Source organism: Poeciliopsis prolifica, unplaced genomic scaffold (assembly GCF_027474105.1).
Source record: "Poeciliopsis prolifica strain line A6 unplaced genomic scaffold, Auburn_PproV2 SCAFFOLD007, whole genome shotgun sequence".
In the NCBI taxonomy this organism is placed as follows: Eukaryota; Metazoa; Chordata; class Actinopteri; order Cyprinodontiformes; family Poeciliidae; genus Poeciliopsis; species Poeciliopsis prolifica.
The window spans coordinates 2,021,839-2,047,056 of record NW_026562382.1 but is presented as its reverse complement, the minus strand read 5'-3'; the positions used below and the strand labels follow the sequence as shown (position 1 = coordinate 2,047,056).

The 25,218-nt window shown below is 40.5% G+C and overlaps 1 protein-coding gene and 1 pseudogene across 4 annotated transcripts; both read left to right on the top strand.

Annotated features, from left to right (window-relative positions):
- The first annotated feature begins 628 nt into the window (after window positions 1-628).
- LOC129361160 (interleukin-1 receptor type 1-like) overlaps window positions 629-25,218 on the top strand; it is a 37,379-nt pseudogene continuing 12,789 nt past the window's right edge.
- On the top strand, window positions 4,690-23,275 carry LOC129361158 (interleukin-1 receptor type 1-like). 4 transcript variants are annotated; one of them, XM_055031894.1, is made up of 13 exons: window positions 4,896-4,966; window positions 7,988-8,117; window positions 12,100-12,195; window positions 12,946-13,198; window positions 14,040-14,232; window positions 14,700-14,871; window positions 15,321-15,383; window positions 15,724-15,859; window positions 15,948-16,099; window positions 20,199-20,342; window positions 20,914-21,081; window positions 22,248-22,528; window positions 22,646-23,275. In XM_055031894.1, exons 3-13 carry the CDS (start codon window positions 12,102-12,104, stop codon window positions 22,922-22,924), a joined length of 1,935 nt encoding a protein of 644 aa, XP_054887869.1. In that variant the 5' UTR covers window positions 4,896-4,966; window positions 7,988-8,117; window positions 12,100-12,101; the 3' UTR covers window positions 22,925-23,275. The 4 variants fall into 4 exon arrangements, with proteins under 4 accessions (XP_054887870.1, XP_054887868.1, XP_054887869.1 ...); XM_055031895.1 differs by lacking the exons at window positions 4,896-4,966; window positions 7,988-8,117 and adding an exon at window positions 4,690-4,876; XM_055031893.1 differs by lacking the exon at window positions 7,988-8,117 and having other exon boundaries at window positions 4,883-4,966.

Here is a 25,218-nt window from a genome sequence, read left to right as displayed (position 1 = left end):
TTTCCATGTTTTTGAGGGGGAACGGATAATTTCAGTCAGGTAAAACAGCTAAAATATTTGGTTCCCCCCTCATAACTCTGACAAACAAGGAGCAAATGATACCAAAATCACAGTATTTATTGTTGATGATGAGAGGAATAGGCAAAGTTAAGCATTTGCAGGTAAAATAATTTGTTCCCATTTTATGAAGGGGGAACGGAATATTTCAGGCTGCTGAATCATCCATTATTTCCTCTCCTTACTCCATAACCTTGGGGAATAAAGAACAACTGTTTCCAAATTCACAAAAACCTTTAGATACACACTACGTGTTGGGAAAACTGTGTTTGGTGACTGACTTTTATTTCTGCCAGACTTACGTGAGAAAAGAGCGATTCTCTTGGTGTTTACAATAACACAAAACAGCGTCAGAAGACCTCGTTTATTTATTTATTTTACAATTTTTTTTAAACAACAGCTGCAAATTAAACTGAGTGTTACAACATTGACATGGTTGTATTAGTTGTTTTTTTACCGAGAAATCGATCAGAAGCGACGTGAAAATGATCAGATCCGCCTCTTTCGCCTCTCTGGCTGTAATGCGCGCTCCCGACGCAGGGGGAACAGATTTTCACAGGGGAACCGAATTTCGCACAAGACCTGTTCTCAGAAACGCTGGGAAAAAGCAGTTCTCCTTGTCCAGCAGGCTGGGAAAACGACACACGCCGGTGATTCTGGCTGCAGTGTCATGAGTTAAACCGCACAAAAACAGAGAGAAAAACAAGGTGTAATGCCTGCCGTGTGACAGCAGAGCCCGGCGTGAAGCATGAAGAGCGGAATCCCAGCCTGCCTGCCTGCTCTCCTCCCAGCTGTTGCTCAACATGTTAGCACATCTGCTGGCGTTCAGAAGATTACTGAAAAGGAAATTGCTTCAGTCTCCACAGAAGAGGAAGTAAGAGCCGGGAAGAACGCGACGACTCAGCTTACTTTTTTTTCTGTTTCTTTTTTTCTTCTTCTTCTTCTTCCCTCTATAAAGATGTTTATAGAGGCTTCCTATGGAACCTGAGGAGGAGAGTGTCTTTACAGAGGGACTAGCGTAACACCAGGCTGGTGAGTTCTACGTTTCAAACGACATTAGCACGAGGAGTCAGAACCTCTTACATCAGAACCGACCTGGTGGGTCGTTCCTTTGCATCTGTTCACTGCTTCCGGAGCTAATACACATCTGAGGTTAGATTCCCCTTTGCTCACAAAGCACCACATTTATCCCCAACAATGCTTGCTTGTTTTTATTTTGTTTGTTTATTTTTATTTTGTAAAACTCAACATTCTTGACATTTAGCACGTCTGATGAACTGAGGTGGAGGGTTTTTTTTCTCCAAACACAACATAAAACAGGAAAGAAAAACACTTGAAAAGAAAAATCCAAACTCTGAGGACAATCTGCAAACGCTTCAGTAATGGTTTACACGTTTTGTCACGATCCAGCGTCACAATCCGAAAAATCACAATGTGCGATTTGGTCGATCGATCAACCAAACAGTCAATCGAATTTGATTTGCGTCACATTTCAGCAGCAAGGCGGTTCAAAGTGCTTCACATGGTGAAATCATAAAAACATATTTACTGATCCCAATGGGGAAATTGCTTCTTTTTTTTTTCTTTTTTGACAAGCTGCTTTTCAGTGTTACATATTAGCAAATGTAGCAATAGTACATGAGATGTATAATAGAAGTGACAATTGCATGTTTACATTAATAAACATAAATAAATAAATAGAAATAAGAGCAAGTATGTACATGGAAATATGTGGATCTGTAGAACGACAACTAAAATATCTGATACATTTCAACCAGATTTTAAGTGACGGACCAAAACAAACGGGGAAAGTGGGAGAAAAACAATAAGGAGTTTTAAAACAGTTTTACAAAAAAACACTTGATGGATGTGGACTGAAAGAAACTTGAATAAAACGAGTCACGTTGTCAGTAAAAAAAAACAACAACAACAAAAGACATCCAGCTGTGTGTCAGTATAAATACAGATGTTCAATGAAGGCCTTAGAGGTTCGTTAACGAACATCAGCGTCAAATACCGTAAACAGAAAAAAAATCTGTTAATTTGTTACAATCAAATAAAGTTTATCCAACTAAATACATAAAACTGTCATGTTAAACAAACGTAAGTAAAGCAAGTTTGCGAAGCTTCATTTTATTGCACATCAGAACTGAAGCTCCGTGTTTGTTCTTTCAGTTCAGCAGGGGGAAGGTCGTGAAGTTTACAGCAGGGTCAGGCTCTAGATCAACACCCCACGCTCTGGGGGTGTTGATGGATTGCTCGGTTCAATCCATCTTCCGACTGTGGAGACGGCGCAGCACGGCAGCTGACCTGCCAAGACACGACTATCCACTGAAATATGCGTCCTGGCTCATGATTTCTTATTCATATACTCACCCGTCTGGCTTCTTATTTTGCCGTCTTAGTGATGCCTTTCTCTTGGTTTGCGCCGCTCTGCCGAACAACGCTGCGGTCCGGCCGGCATGGTTTGCGAGCTTCAACTTGACTTTGACACAAATCTTGTGAAAGGGTGTCGAGAAGAAAGCTGTCCCAAATTGGAGGCAAGATTTGAAAATCGGCGTTCAGAGGCGCTCTTTAGCAGAGCAAAAATAAGCTGGAGATATTTTTGAAAAGAAGAATTAGCAAAATTGTGAGTTTCTGGATATGCAAAACTGATATCGGCTTACACTGAAGGATTTGCTGATGTACTTTGAGTGAAATGTAATTCTCCAAAGTATTGATCGAAGTGAGGTAATCGTAAATTCTCAGATTGGTAATTATGCACGATTATGTTTTGAATTCATGACAACAACAAAAAACAGAATGTGGAAAAGTTCAAGGTCATTTTAAAGGTGATCTGGAGTTCATCCCAGCTGTCAGAGACGTTTTATATATATATATATATATATATATATATATATATATATATATATATATATATATATATATATATATATATATACATATATATATATATATATATATATATATATATATATATATATATATATATATATATATATATATATATATATATATATATATATATATATATCACTTTTTCCAAAGATGGAATGAAAAAAAAACCAGTTGAGTTAATTTATGACCGTATATAAAGACTGGGCAGATCTTTCTAGAATATTGTCGGGATATTTGGATCACATTTGTTCCCAAATAAATAACTTTTGTTGATGATGCATTGTTTTTTTTAATCTGTGCACATGGAAATGGTTGTACTTTCACTGCTGAATGTTGTGTAGCGTTCTCCAGATGATTTTATTTATTTGCTCAAATGTGTTTGTAGTGATGTGTTGTAATCTTCTATTGAACTGAAGAAAGTGTACTGGAGGGGGGAAAAAATCCTGTAGATTTATTGTTAGATGACACAGGGGGAAATAAAGAAGTCCAGGCTTTTGCTTGCTGTCACTTTGTGGGTCGTAGTTGTTTCACGCTTTCTTTGAACAGTGTGACGTTTTTGCGGTGGGCTGTGACTGATTGAGACTGACTCATAACTAAATGCTAATGTATGACTACTGTGAAGTTCGTAATCCAATGGGGAAACCCGTGGCCCTAAACACTTCTGGGAGACAGCAAGATGTTTGTTTTATGGGAAACCGTACTCTTTTCCTCTCGTCGTAAATGTACATTTTTGCAAGTCCTGCAGAGCAATATGAAAGAAGCGCCTGGGAATATAGCTGCTAAAAAAAATGATGCTTCTGATGCACAATGTGACTCTGAAGAAAACACACACACACATATATATATATATATATATATATATATATATATATATATTTTTTTTTTTTTTTTTTTTTTTTTTTTTTTTTTTTTTGCATTCACAAAGACTAAATTTTGACTCCAGTTCTGACCAGCATTTTTTCTCTAAATTGTTGTATCCAGTCCCTCCAAGCAGCCGAGGGTATGCTTCTTTATATCAGTGGAGCATTCAGTGGTTTTATGAAACTAGTGAATGGAAGCTGCAGAAAGTCTTCCTTTACTACAAATATAATGAGAATTTCATCCTGTAATAATGTAACTAGTAAAAATGCATTTGTCATTTATCTGATAAAGACAAAGGATAAACATTTATTGATTTATAATCAAGTTTGTGGATGTCGGCAAGCTTTGTTTATTGAAACAAGGAAAAGAAAGCCAATTCTATAAAAAGCTGTCCTTCTTTGAGAAAGTTTATGCTCACAAACAACACTCGGGAGTCACCTTAAAGGTTTGTTTGCTGACTCTGCTAGAGGTTTTGTTCTGTTGCCATGGCATAACGACTGGCGTGTCCTCATTGCTCAACTTCGGGTTGTGTCATGTTATTAGAGGAAAACAATGTTGTGGTGAGTGAGTCCTCTTTGCTTTCTAAATTATCAGCCGTAATTTATTCACAATGGGAAGTCGTATTTTCAGCCTGGATTATTGAAAGGCAAGTTTTCAATTTTTGGAACTTGAAGGGATCATAATGAGGGGAGTTATTTTTATGTGCAAAAGTAATACTGCAAAAATTAATACTCTTTCATCATTTTTTATTTTATTTTTTTTGTTGTAACTATTGAGTCCATGAAATTATTTCCAGTTGCAGTCATGACACAGTGGCTGCTATCATTTAGCTGTTTCTAGGTGAGCTTACGGTCAGTTAGTCACCTGGGGATGGGCGTCAGAACGACTTTGTCAGTGTGCTGAAATGCCAAAGGAAGGTGAGCGGAGAGCGTCCAGCCGCAATCCAAACACACTCTTCCTTCTCTCTTGTGTTGTTTCGTCCCGTGGAGGTGGAACCAAGCTAGTGACTAACCGGCTGAGCTGCATGGTGGAGACTCCACTTTGCACGCAAGGGTCAGAGGTGAGGTTTCCTCTCTTTGCTCTGGCATCCCGTGTAAACTCTCTAATCCTTCCTGTGTCTCTCGCCGCCTCGCGCGTTGCTTGATCTTAGGTGAGTCAATGCACTTTACATGTTTGCTCTGAGCTTAGGGTACAGATTTTTTATTTCATTTTAGATTTTTTTATTATTTTTTTGAATGCTCTTGTAGGAACTGAATCACCTAATATTGCCCGCGTAGTCTCATTTGTATAAATAGGACGTCAAGAAAACACTTTTAGTGTTGAATATCCGACTGAAGAGCTTTTTAAGTCCAACTTCAAAAGGAGGCTCACTTCCTTTCTCTTCCTGTCGCAGATGGAGAAACTGCAGAAAGAGTAACTATTCTTAAGCAATGTATCACAAAGCATGTATAGAAAGGCTTGGTGATGCAACACCTTAATGCTGTGCTTACCCGAGATTGGTTTTGGGATTACTAATTAACAGCGTTGGGATTTTATTGTCCTCCCTGTTTGCTCTTCTGTCTACATTTATTTCTACAGTTGCAGCTACATGTGTTTTTAACAACAATCACTGCTTCTGGTTTGGACATGGTTAACCACTTTATGCATGGAACAAGTCAAGTTGTTGTTCAGTAAACCGCCAGTGGGTTTTATGTAAGTCTAAACTCTGAGCTGAGGTCAAAACCAGTCTAGATTGGCACCTACCCCTTCCGTCCCCCAAGCCATGGAGCTTAGTGTATCTTGACTTGAACATCGTTTCTTCTTGATGCTGTTTGCTCTGTTAACACGCAGCCTTGCCAGTGCATTTTGTTCTGTTGCATCGCAGCTACTGTTGAAAGAGGTGTGATAAATCAGGCTGCCAGAAATCTCTCAGAGCGTCTCACCACAAACCAAAGCAGGAAAAAAATCTACGCTACAAGAATACGAGATGCGCTTTCACTTTGCAGAATGTTTCTCTCCGTCCGTCTTGCCCTATGTTGATCCCCAGTTGTCGTGGCACGCTGAACTCCCGTTGTGTTGCTTCTTTAGTGCAAAATGAGTCATGGATTTTGACAGCCTCCCACATTAATCTCAGTTACAGAGATTACAGTAATTACACTTTGAAAAGTCATTACAGTTCGTTTCATTCTTATGTTTTTTTTTTTTCTTTCGCTGGAACGATTTATTTTGACGCCCCTGAGATTTGCTGCTCCTTCCTTCTACCCCAAGTCTGCATCGTTGGTTGAGAGATCTTTTCTCAGGCTTGGCTAAAAATAGGACGGGGTTCAGACCTCGCTCTTTGACAAAAGAGAAAGCACGTCCAGTTCTGATCCTGAGAACGCAAGACTTTCCAGAACAGAAAACGAACCCAAATGTGAGAAACTCGAAGATGCGAACAGAAGCGACAAACCCGACACCACCAGACCGCAACCGGCAGATGAGGGGACCGGGGACATTTTTAACAACCAAGAACATTTTCATGGAGCATGTGTGATATCTGTCTACCAGTAAGAGAGAAATCAAGCATTTTTACAAGAAATAAAAACTTCCTAAACATGGTAAATATTACCAAATATAATCCCTCATCCATTTACAGTGGAAGGGTGAGTACAGAGTCTGTGTTGCCTTGTAATGAGTTGGCAACCTGCCTCAGCTATTGACCACTATTTCCTCCTTAATGGATGATTGGAGAACTCTTCACTTTTAGGAACTTCTAGACCAACTAAAAACATTTCAAAAACTTGCAAGTGGACCTTTTTTTTAAACAGTTTCATAACCTACAGGAAAGATGAATCCATCCATCAATTTTTTTATACCCGCTGTCCTTGCAAGGCAGTGCCTTTCTCCAGTGGTCATTGGGCAACACCCTGTGCAGTTCATCAGTCTTTAGGGCAACTGAGACAAACAGGAGAACCATGTGCAGACTCTCTCAATTTAGATAGCAACGAGTCGTGCTTTACAGGATGCTGAAGTACCCAGAGAGAATCTACCCAGGCACAAGCAAACTCCATCAAGAAATAGCCCAGACCACAAATCGCACTCAGGACCTTCGTTGCTGCAAGGGACGAGTGACTGGTTGCAAAAAACCTCACAAACATTCAAACTCTTACAAGAACAATGCATTTTTCTTTTCTTTTTTTTAAAGAAAAAAGATTTGCAGAAGTTTGAAGAAATTTGTCTATTGATACCTCAAGGTGGCTGAAAGGTTGTTGAGGTTAATCAAACAGCCCACTCAAGACTGTCTGTTTCTTTTTCAAGGCTTATGACGTTGTGGTGCTGCAGGCCGGTAAGGACACAAATTCTACAGGGAGCAGGCAAGGAAAAAGAAAAAGGGCGGGCGGGGATGGATACGCTGTTCCCAAAAGTCAGGAATGGCACCCTGGAAGGATCGCGTTGGAGACTAAAACAACTACATGCAGCCCCGGCTACCTTAGTCTAATTTAGATGACACTGGCTAAAAAGTACCTCTAACTGGAATGGATATGTTGTTCATTTTATTTGATTTTTACTCCTTCATCTTTATTAGCGGCTACAGGTGAACTCCTCTCTTTCAGGCAGTCCATGACAGCAGGTGGAGTGGCAGCGAATTGACCTTCTTGTATAGGCGTCTGCAGTAATTTCAGGTATTAGCAGATGTTATCTCTCTGGTCAGGGATGAATGGCAGCCGAAGCTCTACACTCATCCAGGGCGTGTCAGTCCACGGAGCAGATTGGGACTTGCCTTGCAGGCTCAGTGCACGAACCAAGGATCGAGGTTTCAATTCCTCAATTCCCCTATGTCATTCGAAATCAAATCATTCTCCCTTTAACAAAAATTTGACATTTTTGCTTACCATTTCTTCCTAGTGATATAAGGAATGGGAACTAACTTAGCTGATGTGAACCTCACCCAAAAAAACTCATTGTCCCAAGCTGACCTTTCTAGATCTTTTTCCCGTGTCGCGACGCGAGCCAGCGCGTGCGACCTCGACATTTCACACGCACAGATTTTGTTGGGTGTTTGGCGATTGCACCTCATCGTGCAAGTTCCATAGGAAATGAATGGAAATGGAGCGACGTTGCAAACCACAAGAACTTTCAAGCAACCATGTTAAGAAAAGACATATTACTGCACCTTATATTCAGAGTTACATTCAGAGAAATTGATTTGCAGGTGAAACTGAGGTCGGAAGCAGAGCATCGCCAACATACCTGTGGAGGCATGAAGACATGGCATGAAGCATTTCCAGTGGGACAAACTGTATGGCAGAAAAGCAACGTAACTTAAAACACCTACATTTTTGGTTTGTATACAAATTTATTGTCTGACACTCGTAGTAGAAATGATTTGCATGTTTGGCCTCAATCACCACCTCCAACGTCACTTCTGTGTGCCAATCGGCTTCTTTGCAAATAACCGTCTAATGCAAACGTGATGACGGTTTGAAGGTTCATAAATTAGCGTTTCTGTCACCTGTCATGAAACTGCATTTGTTTTCAGACAGTAAGACTGTAGCCTCAGCCAACTAATCTGGGTTTATACTGAACAAAGACGCAGGAAATGTAACTACTACATGCAACATGTTACCTTCTTGTAAAAATAAAAAAAGCTCCGTTCAAAAATGTAGAGTCATCCCTTTAATTTGCAGAAATTAAAGGGATGACTGAGAAAACGCAGACAAAAACCACCGGCATTTGCAGCGTTCATATTTAATTAGCCAGTAAAAATTTAGTCTGTGTCTTTGCCATCTTCTCTTTGTTCCCTTCTGACTTGTCTGGAATCTGAAGTGCTTCGTTACATCACATCAACCACATCTCTGTTGCATTATGAGTAACACTAAACTCATTCCTAACTTCAGATTTGATGTCTCAGCTTGTGAACATGACGCAGTGCTGACTGCAAAGCTCTTGACGTCCCATGTTTACAAGCCTATCGGTTCCCGACATGTCATCAGGGACCTTGGACCCGTGTTCCCTCCTGTGCCTGAGTGTTGAAACGGCCGTCCCACAAACAGATGGACAAAGTTCGCGTGACTGAGCAGGACGGCTCGTCCTGCTCGCCATTGACCGAAGGCAAACAGAAATAAACACCTTTCCGTCGGTTTGCTGTCGTGAAATCACGTTGCACAAATCTACTGCGTCCGAGAGGCCCCATTACCCAACAGCGTGCTTTGCTCCGGAGAATGAATGAGTTTGTTTTGTTGGGAGCAGAAAAGTCTGTCCGGGAAGCAGTGAGAGCTTTGTGTTATCGCTTCAATGAAATAAAGATGAATTTTCCAGTTCTTCTTTGACAAGGACAAACAAAGTAACCACTTTATTGCTCTCTCAACCTCTCTGCCGCCTCCACAAGCGATTGTAACATTTATCTTTGTTTGCTTGAGAGATTAAGTGGATCCTGATAAAAAAAAAAATTAAAAAAAGCCTGGCTCTATTTTAACCCAACGTCCAGAAAATCTACTTTACAGTTTAAAAATGAATTTCAGTGAATTTTTTTTGTTGTTGTTAATCTTTCAAAACTTCGATTTGTTCCACAGCCAGTTACCGACACAGTGGAAGAGGAAACGAAAGTTGTAACTTGTTTTCTCACAGTTCAGACTTTTGATCTCAGAAGATTTAAGTAAAAAAAATCTAATAAAAAAAAAGTCTGAATTCTGAGGGGGGGGGGGAAAATCAGAAATTCTGAATTCTGGCTTTTTTTCCCCCTCAGAATTATTTCGTTTGTTCTCAGAAGATTAAATAAGTCCCTCGAATAACAATAAAAAGTTAGAATGCTGAGGAAAATATGTCATTGTTATACCCCCCAGTTGCTCTGTCTAAGCTTGTCCCAGATTTAAACTATATCCAACATGCTTTGACTCTACGACTCTGGATGGTTATGCTGGTTCTCAGTCATTCAGCAATCCCAGGTGCTTGAACAGAGATTGGCTGGACTTCTACTCCACTGAGATCTATGACTCTTGACTCGCCATCGGAGCTGAAAATTAGCGTCCGACTTTTTGAACCGAGTCGGCTCCAGACGAGTCGTGTCTGAAATTGGTGTTAAATCGTGAGGTTTATTGGTGCGGCCGGTAGAGCTGTTGCCTGGCAGCAGGAAGGTCACGGCTTTCAGCGTGGAGTTTGCATGTTCTCCCCTTACAGTCTGTTTTTTGGGAAAAAAGCTTAGCATCTCAGGTAAATTTCAACTTTATAAGCTCTCGGGCTGCATCACGGATCTTGCAAATTTATTTTTGGAGTGCGCTTTATGTATGTTGATAACCGTTTATTTTTAGTAGTTTGTTTTTTTTCTAAAAGTCTCTTCAGTGACAAATAAAACATTTTTATTTTATTGCCTTTGTGGCATTCAGCAAAAGAGAAGGACCTGAATTTTAGATATTTGTTCATTTACTGCTGCAGCCACTAGTCGTCCTGGTTTTATAATGTACAACTGCATTATAAGTTTATTACATGATTAATTTGGACTTCTGTGTCTAAAGAACAACAAATGCAGCATGATCAGAAGTAAAGGTCAGAAAAAACAAAAGAATGCAATTCTCCAAATCTAATCTGTATTTAAAAGGAGATCTTAATTCCAACTTGTTACAAGCCGGTCAAGGATTTTATTTTTTAGTTTTTAGTTGTTTTTTTTTTTTTTTGCTTTCCTAGCTTTTAATTCAACAGGAACATCAGGAGGACGTGTATCACACACATCTCTTTCAGTAACATTAGATCTCTGCAATATTGTTGTGAAACTACAGTTGAGAGTTGAAATAGTGCCAAAGGCCCGGTCATAATACAGACACACAATTGTACCTGAAACCCCCTTTTGTCAACTGATTCATCGCTGTTAGTCAAAACTGAAGCCCAGTCATTGCTTTGGAAACGGAAGAGCAAAGCTCTCCTGTCTGCCGCTGCAGTCAGTCACACGTTTGGTGAAAGATGCGGTTAGATGGAAAAAAATAAATAAATCGCTCTCCGTGGAAAAATCTGTGGCGTTAGAAACGCATGTAACCGACGACGATTTGATTTTTTATATCGATTCTTTGCTCTTTTTTTTTTTTTTTCTCCTCCTTTGAATCCAGAGAACGACGATGAAGCCGCATCTGTCTCCAGATGCGGGTCAAGCTGCACCTGTCGCAACTGTTGACGCGCAAGCAGCATGAAGCGCTGTGAAAGAAAGAAAAAAAAGTCTATCCATGGTAACCAGCACGGGCGTCGCTTTGGAGCCGGTCAAAAACAGAAACGCAAACGTTTCCTATTTGAAGCTGAACGCGCTCCGTGTGAACGTGGAGGTGTAAATAATCTACGGCGTGATGTCGAGGTATTGCTGTTTAATCTGGGCAGGAACAGGAAGTCACACTTGTTTCTGACGCTTCACTCGACCGGCCGCATTTTCCAAAACAGCCTTTATGTTCCACTTAAAAGTTATTCTCATCTCCATCACCTTAGAACAAATAAATTGTATTGTATTCAGGTAAACATAAATGTACTTCTCTGAAGAAAGAAAAAGAATGAAAGGAAGTCTATGGGTCAACATAATCCAGATTTTTAAATTTTTTTAAAAAAGATTGCCAAAAATAGATGTTGATGGGTTATTTCCTGGCCATCATAAAGGAAGGAAATCCTGCCAAAACAACTAATGTAACAACCAGAATGTACTTAACTTGCTTAGCAGCTGCAAAACACACTTTAAGTAGAAAACATAGCAGAATTTTCTGCCATTTTACTCCTAAAATGCTTTCCCACTCTGCATGGTCATGAAAACTTCATGAACTCGTGTGTATTTGCACAGTTTCATTTGGCTGAGGAGATCAAACGAAGGTGTGGAGAGAAATAAAAGTCATTACATTCTTGAAGATAAACCCCAGCAGGAAGAACCGTTCTTGGTATTAAATTTATCCTTGTTTTTAGTTTTGACTGTCTGACTTCAGCATTAGCTCTTTAGGTTTTAAGGAAATACAATCCTAAGCACAGAATACAACACCTTTTTTCTTTTTTTTTTCTCTCTGTTTTTGGGTTCATTTAGTCATCAGATAGTGAGAATGGCGTCTCAGTGCTCCCGCTTTGAAAGCATTACTCAGCGTTTTCCAGCAGGTTCTGCAGTGACTCCGATATCTGTGGTTGAGGTGCAGGGGGTGGGAGAATGGGGAAGGAAGGAGCAGAGAGAGGAAGAGAAACACATGTTATGAAAATCTTTACACTGGAGGTTTGTGTCAGAGACCCACCGGGTGGCACAACATGTTCAGACTGCTGCTCTAATCCATAAGACACAGTCATTTATGTCATTTATGTTTTTGCGTTTATTTTCAGCAATGGGCCCGAGTTCATCGCCGGAAAACTTTCTGCTGTTCCTCTGGATTTCAGGGATCTGTGGTGGACTGGCCCAGGCTCAGCTCATGAAAAAAGGTTGGTTATGTTTTCTGTCTTGACACAGATGTACAAAAAAAATTTTTTTGCTCTGTTGCTGTTGTTTTGCAATGTCGCTTATTAAATTACAAGTATATTTCACATGGTTTTGCTTAGTCAACAGCCTCCACTCGTCATGTGCAAGTATTTTACTGCCCTCTTGTGGAGAAAAATGACCCACCCGACTTACAAGAGCCAATAAAATGATAGATCAGTTCAACGTTTTTATTGAAGAATCTCGAAAATTAATTTTTTTCAAATAATATGGAAAAACTCTTTATTTCCATTACAGCAGTGTAATAGTTTGAGCTTTTTGCAGGGCTCCACTGGTATTTTGATAATTTATCTTTGGTGATCGATATTTGAGGCTGGAAGGTCTCCTTACCATCACCATAATCTTTTGATCCCTTCAGATATTATTTATCAGATTAAAGTCGGGACTCTGACTGGAACAGTTTTAAAATATGCACCTAATCAAACACCTGCAGCATTGCTATCAGATAAAGTTGACAGAAAGGATGCATGTGCTCTGTTGCTCACAAAAACGAGCGCGTTTAAAGTTGATGAAGTTTGACTCATACCTGACAGCTAAAAATGAACTTTAACAGGGACACCCAAAGTGACGTCATGCTGTGTAAGTTCACAGCATGAGCTTTCTGATGAAGGGACAGCGAATCTTAGCAGCTAAATCTGACAGAAAATTGAGATCTGAACACCTACTGGACATAAATAGTGTGACATGCATTGCAGATAACTGCACCAACTACCAGCTCGTGTTTGAGCGGGTGTTCTCTGTCCCCGGGGACGCGGCCATGCTGAACAGCACCCTGCTGTCTCCGGACGTCTTTGACTTCACCGCCGTCCCCTTCAACATCACCTGGTTCAGCACAAAGACGGGACAGGAGATGAGAAACGAGACGGGTCGGATTCTGGTGCTCCAGGAGACGCTTTGGTTCCTCAACACCACCATGGATGACGATGGGGAATACTTCGCTGTAGTGCGGTGAGAAACTGTCTGAAGCCAAAGTCATAATAACAAAGCCAAGGCTTTTGTGAAGGCTTCTATTTAGGCTACTACTTGTTAGAAAACTGATATCCATTGCAGGGTCTTTCTACATTAACTGTACCAAGTGAAGATATTTGCATCTTTTTTTTTTACCTCACTGTTTGAAGTGAAATATAACAAAATCGCTCTTGTTTTAGATTAGTTACTATTAGCAAAATTGTTTCTACTTGCTAAATGCCACACAGTCAGAAGCTCTCGCACGTTTTCTTAGTATTTGGTGGCATTGCCTTTGAAAGTTACAACTTGGGTCAAACTGTTTGGGTTTCCTTCCACAAGCTTCTAACAATAGTTTGCTGGAGTTCTGGCCCATTCCTCCCGACAGGAACTGAGTCAGGCCTGTCCAGATCTGCCCACAACTTCTCCAAAGGACTGCGATCAAGGCTTTGTGACGGCCACACCGCAAAGACTTGGTTAAAGACTTGGTTGTCTTTAAGCCATTTTGTAACCACATTGGTTATGCTTAGGGTCATTGTCCATTTGGAAGACCAAACTTTAACCTCCCGGCTCATGTCTTTAGATGTTGCTTCAGTGTTTCTGCATAATGTTCTTTCCTCTACTTTCTGAAGCGCACCAGTCCCTCCTGCAGCAAAAACCGCTTCACACTGCGATTCTGCCACCATCCAATTAACTCAAACATGTTAGCCTATCAGAAGTTTCCAAAGCCATGACATTATCATCATCATCATCATCATCATCTGGGCTTTCCTCTACTGAATAAAGAGACGGTAATCATTCTGAATGTGAACTTCAAACCTCATTACATTGTCTTTCCATGCAGAACTCCTTCTCAGTGCTACATGCAGTCCACTAGGCTGGTGATAAATCTGCCAGAGGCCGGAGAGTGTGGAAGGCCACAGAAAGCACATGACACTCTCACAAATGGCGTGGCTGATAGAGTGAACTGCCTTCTGGGGGATTATGTTGAGAAACTGGACAGCTACGGCATCAGCTCCTCTGTTATGTGGTACAAAGTGAGTAACGAACAATCCTTCATAGGCCTGGTCTACATGAACCCGGCAAAATCAGTGGACCACAACTTGTTTTCTATTATTCCATTATTGTTGTGAAACCATTTTCTATACAGTCAGTCAAGAGAATTTCTACAAGACTTGGTGGAGTAAAAAGCTTCCGTTCTTATGAAGATGAGATGAATGCCTTCCTAAATATGTCTAACTTCAACTTTCTGCATCTGGTTTCATGCTGCTGAGTTTTCTGCAACAGTTTCCTCTCAATAGAACCGCAGTTCAGGAAAGTCACGCCTGTCCCTTTAGGAACAAAGTACAAAACGAGATAAAAAACTTGTCCTCCACCCTTCAAAAGAGGATAATCATAGCCTTTTTATTATTATTATTATTAAGTTATTAAATCATACTGAGTCCTTATAGAGTGCATCTTCTGTAAAGTTAAACATCGGTTTTTTTTTGTTCACCCAACTCAGGGCTGTGATCCCATACCGAAGGACCCAAGCAGCCAAATCTACTATGACAAGAACAAGCTGGCTTTCTACAAGGTGAACACTCAAGACAACGGCAATTATACCTGCACTCTGACCTTTACCCTCGATGGGGTGACGGTAACCGTGTCGGAGACCACCGAAGCAACGGTCAATGGTCAGTTCAGATCAGACTATATTTATACATAATGGCAAAAATGACTCGTATGACCTACTTTCGAAGTGTCCGGTTAAATATTTCAAAAACAGGTTTTGGACTTGTTTGCTTTTGTATGACCTTGTTCCAGTTCATTCTTTCTGTTCGTTTGGATTCTTTTTTCAGGTGTTGGGTTTACTTTGTGAGCGTTTCTGTTCAGGTTTCCCTCCAATGTCGTTCTCTCTTCTTCTTCTCTTTTATGGCGATCGGAAGCAACTTTAATGTGCACACCGCCACCTACTGTGCATGAGTGTGTAGCAACACTACCATTCAATTCTATTTTTTTAAATTACGCCATTATGCCAAGGATGGCAGAATTAAATTGCAAAAAAATAAATAAATGGTAAAACAAAAGAGATGATCAAATAGTATTAAACAAAATCATACTTTATTTTTTTCTCTCTTTTCAGATAACTACTCCCTCGCTCCACAAGTTCATGAGCCGCAAAAAGAAATAATCAAGGAGGCAATAGGTGAGGTCTCCCAATGAACATGTTTTGCTTTTATAAATATGCCTGCCTGTTTGAAATGTTTCCAGTTTTTAATCACTACAGCCTTCTGTGTTTCAAACGTCCATGCAACGTTCTTATCCGATGCACAAAGTTTTCTCGAACATATCTAGTTTATTTTACAAAAGCATAAATACATGCAGATTTGTTTAGTACAGTTCATTTAACTGGTCTGCCCTTCGTCTTTAAAGACTTCAACATACCGAGCAAGACATGCCAAATAATATCAAATTTAAAAAAAGACAAAATTCAAATAAATCAGTGATTTATCTCAGCTGAAGAATTTTCTCCTTTTTGCTTTTAGGGTCAAGGTTCACAAAGCGGTGTCTGGTGTTTGTGCCCGGTGTTGGGATACCGTTCGTTGACGTCATTTGGTTGGTTGATAGAACGGTCATGTTTGATTCTCGGCCGTCTGAACGCATCTACACGTCAGATCTGCGGTTGGTACATTTCAGTCAACGTCTGCTGGTGGGAAAACGATGCCACCTTTTAAGGGCGACACGTTCAATGACTTGATATATTTAACAGTTTGTGGACCCAAGATAAACCGAAGGGTGTGTGGCTCGAACGGCTGCTTATCTTCGCCAAACTGAAGAAGGAGGATTTCTACATAAACTACACCTGCAGGGTTTTCAGTTCCCGAGGCTATCCGGATGAATATTTTACTTTGTTACCAACAGGTAAGGCCTGTGGGCATTATGGGCTCTAGCAATACAATAATCTCACGGTACAATATACAATATTCTGATCACAATACATCACAATATTTGGCAAACAATTTGATACAATTCGATACGATTTGATGCACTTTTACGACTTTGTGAAAGATTTTAGAAGGACAGAGCGATTTTAGCGACATTTTGTGTTCCAAAGACTTGGATTCAATTAACTGAAAACTGTTAAAAGCACCGACTACACAATACCCGACTCTGATTGGACAGAGTCTAACAGTCTACAGCTGGACAAAATGAATCAAAGGTGCAGTGAGAAAGTTAGCTTCTGTCATTTAATTCATGTGGATTTGATGTAAAAGTCAAAGTTTCAACAATGATCCAGGAGCTCAGTGGGGAGATTATCAGCCTCTAGAGTCTAGACTGTCAGTATGCAAATGATGGCACTGATGTTGTTCTTTTGGACATACTGAAGCTGCATTTTGGAGTAAAGAAAGTCTTTTGGACTCTAGGGAAAAGGCTTTTCTACCTTGGCTCCCGGAGTTAGCCGTGGATGTTTTGCCTGTCGCAATAAACAATAAATCAATTAATGGCACAATAAATGAAAGTTATCGACTATTTTTAATTTATCGGCTTTATCGTTTCTTCCGGCCGTTTTCTCTTTCTGTTGACACTGGATGGAAAAAGGCTCAACTCCGGTGCTCTCCACACACCCGTCCCTTTGTCATTTCCTTATTGCCCAGTTAACGCTCCATGTCGATCGTCGCCCTTTCACAAAACCTGAGAGACCACAAACTAGCAGATAAAACACCGTAAGTGTAACTGGTTCAATCGGGTTCGAACGTGCAGTGTGTCTAGCTACACGGCAAGAGCAACACACCACACACACCAACCGATTCCTCTCACCGACATTCACATTTCAGACAGCAAATCCCGGAAAAGCCACTGCATTAGGGTGACCAGACGTCCCTGATTTCCGGGGACAGTCCCTCTTATTGGTGACCTGTCACTGGCTGAAGCCGTCCCCGGAAAAGTCCCAGATTTTAGCATTTATGACAGAGGGAAAAAAAGTTTCCTATAGATCGTTATTACGGTAGCTGTAACAATCTTTTCCACCGGCTCGACTCGGCAGGGAACAGAAAGCGTGAGTGAGGGAGTTGCGCGCAACAACAGCAGTTACGGTAGCTGATCGTGCTACCGTTAACGTTACAGAGAAGAAGAAGAGCATCGTAGGCAACCGCCAATAAAAATGAAGAAGAGCAGCCCGCGCTGCCAGAAATGGGAGCTACGAAGGGGAGCTGATCTGAAATGGTACGTGTGAAACAACGTGTTTGGTTTGAACTGGGCTAATCTTTGGCGTTATAAAGATTTGGTTCACGGTAAAATAAAACTAAGCTTTTATTAACAAACACCACAAAACAAGAGCACATAAGCAGCTACAGAATTAGCCAGAGGGAGAGAACTAGTAACAGGAATGTCAAAAATAAATCACTGTAGAGGAAAATATATTGGAATTAAGCGGTATTTTCAAAGCTAGATATGATTTTATACATATGAAGATTCTCACAAAAATTGGCTCACTCAGTGAAAATATAACTGATTGAAGAAGAGCATTAACTGAAACTGATGAGGATGGAGAGATCGTCTCTTCTGTTCGTTTAGTTCAAACTTTTTTTTGCTAAATGTGGCATTTTTGAGATTTCATCAGCTGATGAAAATTTTTTTTATATTTATACTAAGATTTTTCTAGGAAGAATCCAGCTCCTCATCTCAACATGAACAAATTCTAAAAGAGAACTAATCTAATTGCATTTATTAAATTGTACATTTTCAGTATGTCATATACATGCTAATGATTTTGGAGGAGATTGTGATATGCGTCTGTCTAAGAAGCTGACAGGAGGAAAATATTCTGACAAACTGAATGAGTGAGGAAGATGAAATATAATCATGTTATTATTTAATATGTAATATATTAAACATCTTGCATTTTAAGTGTTTCTCTAATATTCTTGTGATGTTTCTCAGTTTTTCACATAATCTTGTCTGCCCCTATTCTATCCAGATGTCTCCTGATGGTCACGAGGCTGATGGCTCTTCACACAGAAGAGGGTTTTCAGATCCAGACATGAAGAGATGAGCTCATGTCGGTGGACTTCCTGACCAGAGTTCACTCACCTCAAACACACACAGTGTCCTCACATATCAACTACATAACGTTACACACACACCTCGTGTATTTATGGACGCTTTCGTGTCCATTCATGCACAACACTCACTTGTGGACAAAGTTGTTGGTGTCTTCTGTTAAAGACTGAGAAACCCACAGTGTCACTGAAACAACTTGAAACTGACAAAAGTGATAAATGAAGATTTACTGAAATTAAGGTTTAACAGAATAAGAAAATGACTACAGTTGCTCCTGGACTGGAGCCAGCCTCCCTGGCTGTGGCCACAGGAGGAAAATCAATGACCAATTCAAGAGAATTATGATATGAATGGTTACTAAGAGTCCAGAACTTTACAGTTCACCTGTAAAAACTTCATGAGAGATGACCAAGGAGGAAAGCAAATCATTACAAAGTGAGGCTGGAATTTACCACAGAGACCTTTGGACAGATGAGACAAAATGTCCATCAGCTCTATGATCACAGACACAAAAATACTAATAAGTTTTAACTACCATCATTTTAATTGAGCCACAATCTAAATCAGTTTGTCAGTAAACATTTTTTACTACTTTCGTCAGTTTCAAGTTACTAGTAAAGTTACAAGTAACGTAGTTACTGTGTGGAGAGACACACTCCTGCTTTTATATTTGATTTTCAATGTTTAAATGTTAATAAATACGTCAACTGTAACTGTCCCAGTTTCTTCATTTTATTTTGATGAATTTGCTTTTTCTTTATCGCTGAGCAAGAAATGTCCCCAGGTTTAGTCTTGGAAATCTGGTCCACTGTGCATTATGACATAAGCTGTGCACAAATTGGAATTATAGAAATAAATTAGCTTATTGAAAACACTATTTTTAAATTTATTTTTAATAAAAACATGCTTTTTGATAAAAAGTTTTTTTGCGCGAGGATGAAGTGGGAGTGGGGGGTTTTGGCAGTATCAAAATTTGTATATTTTGCAAACCGCCAGTAGAAATAGTCATGTGATCAAGAACCTATAGGTCACGGCTGAAAATGACAGAGATTGTATTGATGACTTGCAAGAGAATAACGTTAATTGTCCCTCGCTGGGGAAATCATGGCGTCTCAGCAGCAATGAAAGCATGCAGATTCCCATAAAACTGAAAAAAAGAGTAAGAGTAATTGCCTTCAACTCTGAGCATTTCTAAAGGTGGAAAACAAAGAGTTCGCCTCTGTGCTCTTTACAATGAAAATCAAACTGGTTTTTCTACATCACTTCCAATCAAATTTCAGCAACAAGGCAGTTCAAAGTGCTTCATTTTACAAAAACACAAAATGCAACAACTGAAACATTGCATTTTTCTTGGTGCAGCCATGACACATCAAAATGTTTGTTCAAGGTTCATTAAATGTGGTACAAAAGCAACTATAAACAGGTCCGTTTCCAGTCTTGATTTAAAGGAGCTCAGTGTTTCGGCTGTTTTGCAGTTTTCTGGAAGTTTGTTTCAGATTTGTGGTGCATTGAAGCTAAATGCTGCTTCTCCATGTTTGGTTCTGGGGATGCAGAACAGAACTAGAAGACCTGAAGTGTCTGGATGGACAGCAGCAGATCTTGAATGCATCGTGGCGCTGAGCCATTCAGTGATTTATAAACTAACATTATTTTTTAAAGTCTGCTCTCTGAGCTTTAGGAAGCCAGTGTTAGGACTGTAGAACTGGGTTGACGTGCTCCATTTTCCTGGTTTTAGTCAGAACGTGAGCAGCATCATCAATATTGAGATTTCGCAGCAGATTTGAACATTTTTCAGAAAAAAAAAACAATTGTTTTTGAGAAAATTTTAGTTGGGGAAATCTTTTTTTTTTCCTCAATTCAATAATTGGAAAACTTCCAGAACAAATTTATAACTACATAGCTAAAAACTCAATATTCCCAATGTAAATTGATTTTTCTCTGTCATTTCTTGTTCCCACAGATCCGAACATCATCCTTCCCATCGGATTAGTCTTTGGTGGAGTGACTGTTCTCTTCGTCATCAGCGTCACCGTCTACCACGTCTTCAGGATAGACATTGTGCTGAGCTTCAGGAGAGCATTTCCAGTCCTTTATACAAACAAAGGTACCACTTAACATCAGAGGCAGAGCTAATATGTATTACAACACCATGACTGGAAATAAAGTGGAAAGGATTTGAAGCAAGAATTTAAAAATGGCCTTTGTTTGATATATTCTGTGTAACTTGGAACATTCGCATGATTTTGACTAAAACATACTCACAATTGAGTACACAAAATAGCTTTTTTTCTCACTTTGTCCAGGTTTTTTTTTTTTAAGAAAAAAAAAAACTTAATGCCTAATAATTACCACAATATAAAAGGAATAAATTGTGTTTTTGTTGCGGGCTGCAGAGCGGACCAGAAGGTGGCGCTGTTTCCCTGTACCGAGGAGGTGGAGCGGGTTTTTTCTGATCGGAGTGTGCATGTTCTTCTCATTCATGTCCTCCCTTAATTTGAATCATTCATTTTAGGTTGACAGGTCCCTGCAAATTTCATTTGTGCATTCATGTTTTTTTTTTTGTTGTTGTTGTTGTTCTTTTTCATTTTCTGGAGCCATCGTTGTTTGACTTTGTGCAATTTTGTCTGTTTTCTGAAAGCAAGCTTTTTATGCAACTAATTCAAATTTATTTCCAGATCTCGATGGGAAGCTGTACGATGCCTATGTGGCGTACCCCAATCCTGGCGCCTCCGGGTTCAGCGACGCAGTGGAGAAGTTCGCCCTGCAGACGCTGCCTGAAGTGTTAGAACAGGCCTGTGGCTACAAACTGTTCATAGCGGGCCGTGACGGCCTGCCGGGGCAAGGTGAGTCTGCCATGTGGGAAAGTTAGCTTCTTAAGCTCATTTCGCACTGGCGTGAAACCCCAGTCTGAAGGCAAACTGTGCTGTAAGTCCGGGACTTATGGAAGAGTGGCAAAAAAAAAAGACAATATAACAAAGACATGGATATGACATGTACTTTTAAACATAATTTCTGCTGATTTAACACCCTAAATACGTCTATATGCGACAACGTACACTAGAGACGCCATCTTGAACAACCTCACAAATCACGGGTGCTTTCCCAAGCAAAAAGAGCTCTTTCAAATAACGCATCGGTGGGCTACATCTTGCGCAGAAACAATGTTACAAAATTATTTCTTTCGTACATGACGGTATATTTCCGCAATCTTAAGCGGAAATATATCTGCAGTAATGTCCAACAGGACGGCATTCCCATTTTCCCCTTTAGCTCGTCCAAGTCCTCACTCAGCAGACTGAAGTCCACTCATCTGGTTTGCCATTTCACTTGGCAAACCAGATGCCAAGTGAAATGGCAACAGTGAAGCCAAGTGAAGCGGACCAGCAGTGCCACCTGCTGGTCCGCTCTGCACCCGCCACTGGCCAAATGTGGGTAAAAGTATGAAGTGGCGTGTACATTGGACCAACTCACCCTCCACAATTTGAACTGCAAAAAAAAAAAGAAGCTGTATTCAGTTTGAACTTCTGTCCAGGGGGACAAACTACTGCACATACTGTATATGGGACGGTACTGCGCTGTCATTATTTAACAAAAAAAAGTATAATTTTTATTGACGCCGATAACCCATTGGTTGATTTTATTGATGGATATTGGGTTTGCTGTTATTACTTCAAGTGAACTTATTGCTTTACAGCTCCGTTAAGGTGTCCATGCCTTATGTTGAATCAGTCTGTGTATGTACATATGTACGGTAAACTTATTGTCAGAAAATCGGTTTTCATTGAGTTAAGAATAAATCGTACATTTTATATAATTTGCTTGTGGGGTTTGTAGTCAAAAGAGAAAAAAAACAGCGACTGAAATGTCTGAGTGGCCTGTAAAAATAATTTCAACATTTTAATTTCCTTGTCACTCCTGGGGTGGTTTGGGATAGTTGACATGAATATCCTGCTCTACACTTTCCCCTCACGGTTTTTCATCCCTCTCTGTGCTTTCTGTCTTCCTGCAGCCATCGTGGACTCTGTGGATGAGAACCTCCAGGCGAGTCGTCGTGTTCTCCTGCTCTACACCGCTTCCACTTTCATCAAAGAGAGGCACACGAGCGGCACCGGCAGCAACAACAACAACATCACCAAGACTGGCGAGGAGGTCGACCAAATCCAAAGTAGGACCAGTGAGGGCGACGGCAGCCTGGGTTTTGGTGGTGACGACAAAACGTTTTCGGACACAAGGCAGCATCTGGAATGTGTGGCATCCCTGAACAGAGCGCTGCTGGAGGGCTCCTTAAAGGTGATCTTATAATGTAGCCACAGAAAGTCACAATTCAGCCAACAAGCAACTCCTACTCATACCAAAGTCTCCCAGTGTCCTCAACAAAGAGGTTCTAATGGAGTTCTGTCCTCTCAGGTCATTCTGGTGGAACTGGAGGAGATCACCCCGGCCCAGCTGGCCGTCTTCCCCGAGTCGGTTCGCCACCTGAGGAAGAAACAGGGCGCCGTGTGCTGGTGGAAGGCTCTCCAAACGAGGCAAAAACGGAGGACGAGGAGAGAAGACGAGGGAAAGGACTCACAAGTGTCTCCGTCCCTCTCTCCTTCCTCCAGGTTTTGGAAAGAAATTAGGTATCATATGCCAGTTAGAGGCAAGAGGGCAGTTTATCCAGAGAAAACTGCCTTGTTGAACTTATGACCCAAATGGTCAGAGGACATTTTTGCCACTTCTTGTCAGTTAAGGGTCCAGTGCTGCGCAACATGTACAGAAATCGAAGAAACCTCAAAACCATTTGATGTGTGTAGCATGACAGCTATTCCTGAAGACAAGAGTTGGAATTATTTTCTAAGTGTTTATGTAAATAATTGTAAATACAATTGTAAAAGTTCTGAAAGTATTTGTACATATTTGGTCTTGTTTATAAGGTTGTATAGAGAAAATGAAAGCTGTGAGTTTTTTGTACACTAAAAATATAAATATAAGCCGTTGGCAAAACAGTGAAATGACTCTCCCTCAAACGTTTTTGAAAATATTCTGGCATTAAACATAGTTTCAAAGACTTTTAAATAAAAGAGAAGTTCATCAAAAATACACTCAACAATTATTCCCTGGTCAAGTTGATAGCGGATGGGTCTCGCCTACTCTGGAGGGACGATGGGCGGGCTTTGTCTCTCAGATGGCTTCCACGTAGTTGGCGGGCAGCATGCCGGTCTTGCCGGTGCGCTGCACGGTGCCGTACATCCGGCCCTCGTTGATGAACTGCACGTTGATGATGACGTCGCCGTCTTTGAACGACACCTCGTCGCTGTCTGCCGCCATGTCGTCGTTCATGGCGCGCACGGAGGGGTTTGAACCCTGTGCACTTCATTTTCCACGCTTTGGTTTTTCCGCGGCCGACCACTTTGAGGATGAGTCGCGTTTGCTGCCGATCGCTTTCATCTCGTCATAATGTCAACAGCAGCTGACTGGGGAATATTTGATGGTGACAAATACTCACCACACGAGGATTTGGATTTGCCTTTGTTCCCCCATTTGAATCGGTCATTATTCTCTACTTTGTATTGCGTTCATAATAACATTGGAAATACATGGTTTTAAGGCTTAGACGGTTTTTGCGACCAATCCAGGGCAGGAAGTCTGAATGGATGTGAATTCTTATTGTTTGTCTTTGTTTCAGTCATGGAACAAAAACAACTGTAGAAATCCAGATCCGAGAGCCTGAACAATGCAGGATGGGTTGTTCAGGCTGAGCAAAGCCAAAATCAAAAATGACAAAAAAAACACTTTCGTCTGTAAATGTGAGAATTGGCAGTTGTGAATTACCAACCGACTTTAGAGGTGAAAGGGGTTTCGGGCCGTTTGCCTGTGGACAGGTAATGATGAGGACTGACTCATAACTGAATACAGATGCAGGTTCGCTGAGAAACCTTCAGCTCAGTGAGAAAACCCATGACTCAGCATTTCTGGAAAGCAGCACAATGTACTTCTCCACCTGCAATTCTGGATTTACGTTTTCCGATTTGTGCGGCACTTAAAGTCACTGAAATGTCCGTGGACCTTTGAAAACTGTTGTCTTTTGAGCCGACTGGGACACATCGCTTCTTTTTAAGCCTTTACCTTCTTACCTGGGTTGTGTGTTGCTCCATCCCTTAATTTGAGAGGTAAAGGAAAAAGTCAATTCGAAGGCGAACAAGAGGCCGTCGACTGGTGACGACGTTGAACCACAGAACTCAGGAATCGAAACGTAACTCGAAGTTTGGCCAAGAAATAAAAAACGGGTGAATCAAATATGGCTAGTTTGAAAATATAAACAGCAACATACATGGTGGTTTATCCAGTGAGGGGGACAAACCACAAACCGGTCAAATCTGAACCACAATTTTCCCCGTAGAGGAATTTTGGAAACATTTTTTCCACATGACCACAAATGTGAAACGAAAACTCACATTTTGAACCCAGATTGTGAAGCGACTCATTTCATTTGATTTCAGGACCTGACACTATATTTTCCTGCCAATAACAGTAGCTGTATGACTTGGTATCCTCTCTTTTGTTTTTGTTTTTTTGTTTTTGTGAAAGTCAAATCCAGCAATCTTTTCCTTTAACACTTGTTAAATAGCGGTTAGTTGTGAATTTGTGATTTCAGTGAAGAGAAGATTTTTCATGTAGGCAGTAATTAAACTTTGTAAGCTGTTTGGTTTTCAAAGCAGGTGAGTGGGTGTGTGTGGGTTTCACTGAAATGAATGTATGTCAAAATAAATATTTTGGACTGATAGAAGTACAAAGATGAGTGTGTGTGCGCGCGTGTGTGTGAATATTTTCTTGCTGCGCCTGGCTTTGAAACCTTGAAGCAATGTGCTGGTGTTTGGGGCTTCCCCTGCACATTTCCAAGGCTGACATGGTTAATATTTGTGTTCATCTGGTTTTCTTTATGGGTGAAACTTCTCAAACAAAGATCAAGGAAAAAAATGTTCAATAAAAAACATAAAAAC

Coding starts and splice junctions, on each gene's coding strand:
- LOC129361158 (XM_055031895.1), top strand. CDS start 12,102: ATGGGCCCGAGTTCATCGCCGGAAAACTTTCTGCTGTTCCTCTGGATT. Junction 14,233..14,699: donor CCTCTGTTATGTGGTACAAA/GTGAGTAACGAA, acceptor CACCCAACTCAG/GGCTGTGATCCCATACCGAA. Junction 15,384..15,723: donor AATAATCAAGGAGGCAATAG/GTGAGGTCTCCC, acceptor TTTTGCTTTTAG/GGTCAAGGTTCACAAAGCGG.